This window comes from Mus pahari, unplaced genomic scaffold, assembly GCF_900095145.1.
Source record: "Mus pahari unplaced genomic scaffold, PAHARI_EIJ_v1.1 scaffold_13272_1, whole genome shotgun sequence".
Taxonomy (NCBI): Eukaryota; Metazoa; Chordata; class Mammalia; order Rodentia; family Muridae; genus Mus; species Mus pahari.
The window spans coordinates 6,014-12,451 of NW_018393560.1; the positions used below are offsets into that span (position 1 = coordinate 6,014).

At 33.6% G+C, this 6,438-nt stretch overlaps 1 protein-coding gene across 1 annotated transcript; it reads left to right on the forward strand.

Annotated features, from left to right (window-relative positions):
- Positions 1-302: 302 nt before the first annotated feature.
- On the forward strand, positions 303-6,185 carry LOC110315604 (zinc finger protein 260-like). The gene is made up of 3 exons (XM_021189617.2): positions 303-370; positions 1,986-2,112; positions 2,969-6,185. Exons 1-3 carry the CDS (start codon positions 341-343, stop codon positions 4,777-4,779), a joined length of 1,968 nt encoding a protein of 655 aa, XP_021045276.1. The 5' UTR covers positions 303-340; the 3' UTR covers positions 4,780-6,185.
- Positions 6,186-6,438: the final 253 nt, after the last annotated feature.

Sequence of the window (6,438 nt, forward strand, 5' to 3'; positions counted from 1 at the left end):
TTAATGTTCGGCATTCATTTAGTCCCTACTAGCTATTTGCCTATGACTCTAGTCCTTGAAAAGTTTCCAGTAATAACTCTGAGTAATAGTGTTTTACATCAGGTGTGTATGTGCTCTGTTTGTGCCTGCTGCCTGCTGAAGTTAGAGAAAGGCCTCAGATTGTAGTCATTTTCCTTGCCACATTAAATATATCATTCCATGTTCTCCTTTCTGTAGGAATGTTGACAAGTTTTCTGGTATCATTTTCATTTTTATGTTTTTTTTATATGGTTTAGCATTGTTCATAACAGAGGTGTATTTATTTTCGCTTTTAATTTTTCAGATAAGAGTAACAAGAAGAATGAATGCTTCTCTCCTAAGTGCTCCTCAGGTCAGTGTCCTGTCTACATTTCTTAGAAATTCCTCTTAATTTTAAGCCATTTGAAACTTTAGTTCTCTACCTCTGGTTATATTACCAAAAGTGTTTGGTTTCTTTAATTTATCTTTGTGCTGCTTCTTTACAATAATGTTTTATTTAAGTATTTAAGTGTATATAAGTGTTCATCTGTATGTTTTTATGTATAGTGAGTGACATGCCTGTGAATCCATGAATTCAACCTCAGTCTCCTGAGACTGAAGACAGCCATGCTAGTTAGCAGCAATATGTGTAGAAAGAAAGAAAAAGAAAGTTAAAACTAGATGATTTAAGTTTTCACTTATGTCAATCTCACTGTCAATAATGTGTTTAAAAGAGTGTAATTCTCTCAATTTCAAAACACAATTTGATCCAAGAAAATTATCCTACTTCATCTGAGTGCATCATCACATATACCATTTATTTATACATACATGTCTAATTATTCTGTAGAAAAGACCACATGGAATTTATCAAATTATTATTATCTGTATTGCATATGTCAACTTTGAGAAATTTTTAAATAATTTTAATGCTGTCTAAACCTGTTTTTTTTTTTATATCTTTTATTGTTGTGAATATAGTCTCATAAAATACCTTTACAAAGTACTTGATTCTGTGTGTCCTTTGGAGTGTTGAATGTGTTCACTGATATTACACTCTTCTGTTTAAAGAAACAACTGTGGTTCTTAATTTATCTAACAATTCTGCATTCACATTCTACCTCTTTGTTCTAGAAAGCATACAGCATTGCACCTAGACTGCATTGCACCTAAGCATTTTAAAATAGTCAGGTGAGACCCAGCTCAAGACAAGATTGATACAGTATCTGTAGTTGAGCAAGGCTGACAGCTGTAGAATTTAGAAGCACAGTTTTACTTGTAACTTGACCATATGTGATGTGACACTGGGATTCTGTTTGATAAAAACTCATACTTCATAATGGTACATTCTTCCATGTGGACCTCACATGTGTATGTTATATTACCTAAAAGTTTGCTGTTTATGACTCCATTATGTAATTGTGTTCCAGAAAAAAGGAGAGTACAATAAACATTATGACTCTTTTAAGTAACATCCTTTTTAAAAATTATATTTCAGTTTTCTTTTATGTATGTTGGCACATTTGCCTGAATGTATGCATATGTTGCTATATTTTACTCCAACCTGTTGAGTTCAGAAGACAGTATTAGATTTTGAAGGATTAGAAAAGTTTGCTGTGTAGGTCATGTATGTGCTTGGAAACAATTTAGAATTATAGAATCCAAACTGGACACAAATTTCCAAATGAAGTGATAGTGGCATCTTCACCTGTTGCTAAGGTCTTAGAAAACACCAGAAAATTCATGAAGGAGAGAGACCTTAGAAATATACTCTATATAGTATGTCATCCTATGCATTGTCTCCTAAGAGCAACAATGCTTAACTTCTAATACATTTCTGTAGCACATCTAGAAGATGGTCTTTGTCCTCAAATATTTCCTATGACTCATTTTTAGCACAATGTGCCTCTTATTCTTTCAGTTGTTTTTTTTCTAGGAAAACACTTTTGTCTGGCAGCATATAATAAACAGATAATTTTCTATTACAGGGTCAGTTGACATTCAAGGATGTGGCAGTGGCCTTCTCACAGGAGGAATGGGAATGTCTTGACTGTGCTCAGAGGGCATTGTACATGGATGTGATGTTGGAGAATTACAACAATCTATTTTTTGTGGGTAAGAATACTCTTCTTGTAGAATTCCTTACTCATTCTTTGAATTTACCTACTATTTGCTTATATAAACCCTCTGGCGTAGCTAAAGACTCCCAGAATAAAGGAAATCCTGGTTACCAACATAAGTTCTTCATTGTGTTTCCTTACAATTCTCTTCATTCTTTGGAAGAGTATCCAGTATTGTATTCTATGTAATCTCTCAAAGCATGGTATCTACTTTTAATCAAAACTTCAAAATTTAAATACTACTGAATAGTCAGAGCAAGAAAATATATTGCTACAACTGTAGGAATTTTACTGTTGCATGAAAGTCATTGATTGTTTATGAATTTTAAAAATCGGGAAGGTTCTGAATAGAGAAAGAGCTATTGCCTGTGCAACTTTTGTTATTTATTTAGTTTTTGACCTGTGGTTTCTATGTTTATTCCTTGTACAGCATGACTTTTATATCATGAGTTCCATGCCAATGTGGATTACATAATGAATTCCTAGCTGACCTAAGCTACACTTTGTTACTCTGTCACAAACAAATAAGAAAATACAGAAACTTTTATTACATGATCATTCAGGGAGATCAATTCTCAAAGTCCTTTACTTCTACATCACCTATTTTTTTTAGTTTCTCCCGAGTACATTGATAAATAAGAAATAGAGGCTATTGTTTCCTGTCATTTGATATGCATGAATTTTGAGATTGTTCTAAGCATCCATGTAATGAATGTGAAACAAGAAAGGCTAATTTTTAGAGTTCCATCCTTGAGAATCACTAATTTACATTAGAAAATTTCAGGAAACATGGGATATTGTCTTACTNATCCACTAATCCCTGTCATCTCTAAATGCATTTTTTTTTTCAGAGAATCATTGCATGTGTCCTAAATCTGAGAACATGTTGGATCAAGACCTACAGCATATTGTCCACGAGCATGTAAATATCCAAGTGAAATCCTATAAATGTCATGAGCTTGGCAAAATCATTCATGAGTCCACTGGAAGTACACCTCACAAAACTAACCTCAGGGCTACATCTATTGAATCATCAAACCTAAGCAGACATGAAATTGAAAGCAAAAGAGAACCATGCAAATATAAAAACCATGTAAACTGTTTAAATTTGTTCTCTTCCATTAGTCTAAATCAAGGAATCAACATAGGAAAGAAAGAATACAATGGTGCAAAGCTTGATAAGGTTTTTGACTCTAAAGAAACACCCATGTTGAAACAAACCAAAAGTGGAAAGAAACCTTACAAATGTAGTGAATGTGCCAAATATTTTGCCAAGAAATGCTTGTTTAGAAAACATCAGACAACTCATACAGGAGAAAAACCTTACAAATGTAATGAATGTGACAAATCCTTTACCCAGAAAAGCAGTCTTAGTATTCATCTGAAGTATCATAGAGGAAAGAAACCTTACAAATGTAGTGAATGTGAGAAATGCTTCATTCAAGTTGGTGATCTTAGAAGACATCAGAGAATTCATACCGGAGAGAAACCTTACAAATGTAATGAATGTGACAAATGCTTTAGTTACAAAAGCAGCCTTCGAAGTCACCAGAGTATTCATACAGGAGAGAAGCCTTACAAATGTAATGAATGTGACAAATGCTTTTGCCATAAAAGTAGTGTTAGTATTCATCAAAGAATTCATACAGGAGAGAAACCTTACAAATGTAGGGAATGTGACAAATGTTTTACCCAAAAAGGAAGCCTTAGTATTCATCAGAGAATTCATGCAGGAGAGAAACCTTACAAATGTAGTGAATGTGACAAAGACTTTACTCTAAAATGCAGTCTTATCATTCATCAAACAATTCATACAGGAGAGAAAGCTTACAAATGTAGTGAATGTGACAAATGCTTTTCCCTCAAAAGTGATCTTAGTATTCATCAGAGAATTCATACAGGAGAAAAACTTTACAGATGTAGTGAATGTGACAAATGCTTTACAAAGAAATATCGTCTTAGAAGTCATCAGACAATTCATACAGGAGAGAAACCTTACAAATGTAGGGAATGTGACAAATCTTTTACCCTGAAAGGCCATCTTAGAATTCATCAACGAATTCATACAGGAGAGAAACCTTACAAATGTAGTGAATGTGACAAATGCTTTACTCAAAAATGCAGTCTTATTATTCATCAGAGAATTCATGCTGGAGAAAAACCCTACAAATGTAATGAATGTGACAAATACTACACTCGTAAAAGCCATCTTATTGTTCATCAGCGCATTCACATAGGAGAAAAACCTTACAAATGCAGTGAATGTAACAAATGCTTTACCAACAAATATTGTCTTAGAACTCATCAGAGAATACATTCAGTTAATAAACCTTACAAATGTAATGAATGTGACAAATCTTTTGCCCTGAATGCCAGGCTCAGGTGTCATCAGATAATTCATACAGGAGAAAAACCATTCAAATGTAGTAAATGTGGTAAATACTTTACCCAAAAAGGAAGTCTTATTATTCATCAGAGAATTCATACAGGAGAGAAACCTTACAAATGTAGTGAATGTGACAAGTACTTTACCCGCAAAAGCAGTCTTAATGTCCACCAGAGAGTTCATACCGGAGAGAAACCTTACAAATGTAATGAATGTGACAAATGCTTTTCCCATAAAGGTGATCTTAGAAAACATCAGAGAATTCATACAGGATAAAGAACCTTACAAATGTGAATGTGACATGTGCTTTACCTAAAAATTCAATCGTCATCTTCATTCGATAATTCATATAGGAGAGAAGCTTTACAAATATAGTGAATGTGACAAATGCTTTACCCATAAAAGCAGTCTTAAAATTCATCAGAGAATTCATGCAGAAGAAAATCTTAAAGATATAGTGAATGTGACAATTTCTTTAGCCAGAAACGAACTTAGCTCTTATCAGAGAATGCATATAATAGAAAACTTCACAAATGAAGTGAATGAGAAAAGTCCATTCCCAAGGAAGATCACCTTACAATTCATCAGAGCCTACATATAGGAGAAGGAACTTATAATTAATGTTCAAATCCTCCACTGTTGTTTCGCCACTTAAAATGCATCAAAGAATCTTATGAATGTGATGTATGAGGAAAGGTCTTTACCCAAATCTCAGATCTAAGAAAATACCTGGAAATTTATAGTCAGAAAAAAAGTGTCCATTTGAAAAGATATGGCATGTGCTTTATCCAAGCGGTATTGTTTGCAACACTTGAAGCTCCACACTAGAGAATTATTATATATATGAGGAAGTTGGGAAAACATCTAAATAGTTCTCAAATCTTAGAAACGACCCAGGGTTTATTCTGAGAGAAACTGAAAATGCAGCAATGAAGGAAATCTTTCATTAAAAGTTTTTATTTGTTCACTTTCAAATAAGTCATAAGACATGATGGAGAAGATAGAAGAGTATGGAGTTGTATAAACTTTCCTGGAGACTGAAATGATATATTTCAAAGAGAAGCTGTGAAATCCATGCCTCAAAATAGCTAATGAAACTGACAGCATTCTGTATGTTTAACTCAAATAAATATACTCAAGTTATACTTCTTAAAAGAGCATTTGACCAACTGAGCCACAAAGATAGGGTGCTCTTTATCCTGTAGAGATGCCTACATATATGTGGTTTGTTCCCAATGTCCAGTATTCATTATCTGTATCTTATGCTGGTTTTAAGTTTCAGGATAGCAATTGTCTTTGAGTCCCTCGTGATCTTATTTATTAACTGCTTCCCTTAAGTCCTGTATGTAACTCCAATAAATCTCATTGGTTTAATAAGTTGAACTTGGTTGTTTCCATTTTCCACTTGGAATGGGTAGATGAATATATATGTGGCATCTCCCCAGAATATGTCTCTGGCAAAAGTGTGCTGAACCCATTGATATTTTCTGCAAACTTGTAACATGAAATGAATATTAGAGCAATGTTTTTAAAGCTTGGGTAGGAACACCTTTGAGGGTGGAATGGATTTCTCAGAGGGGTTGCTAAAAACCATAAGAAAATGTATTTCCAGTGGTTTCAGGAGTGAGACACCATTTTGTCTCTACATGAGTCTGCTTGCATAAGAGTACTTTAAATTATATAAAATTATATATAATATCTAACATAAAATAATTATATATATAATAAAATAATTATATTATAATTATATTATTATTAATACTAATAAGCCCAACTTATTCAACTGAAAAGGGGAACAAAGAGCCCCATAAGGTGCAGTGAGAGGAACAATGTACCAGGTATTGGGACCAGGATGGAGAAAATTAAGGTGACTAGAGATTCCATTGGGGTTGGGATGAGGCTATTGCAGTGGCATACAACTTAATAGGCTTGCTT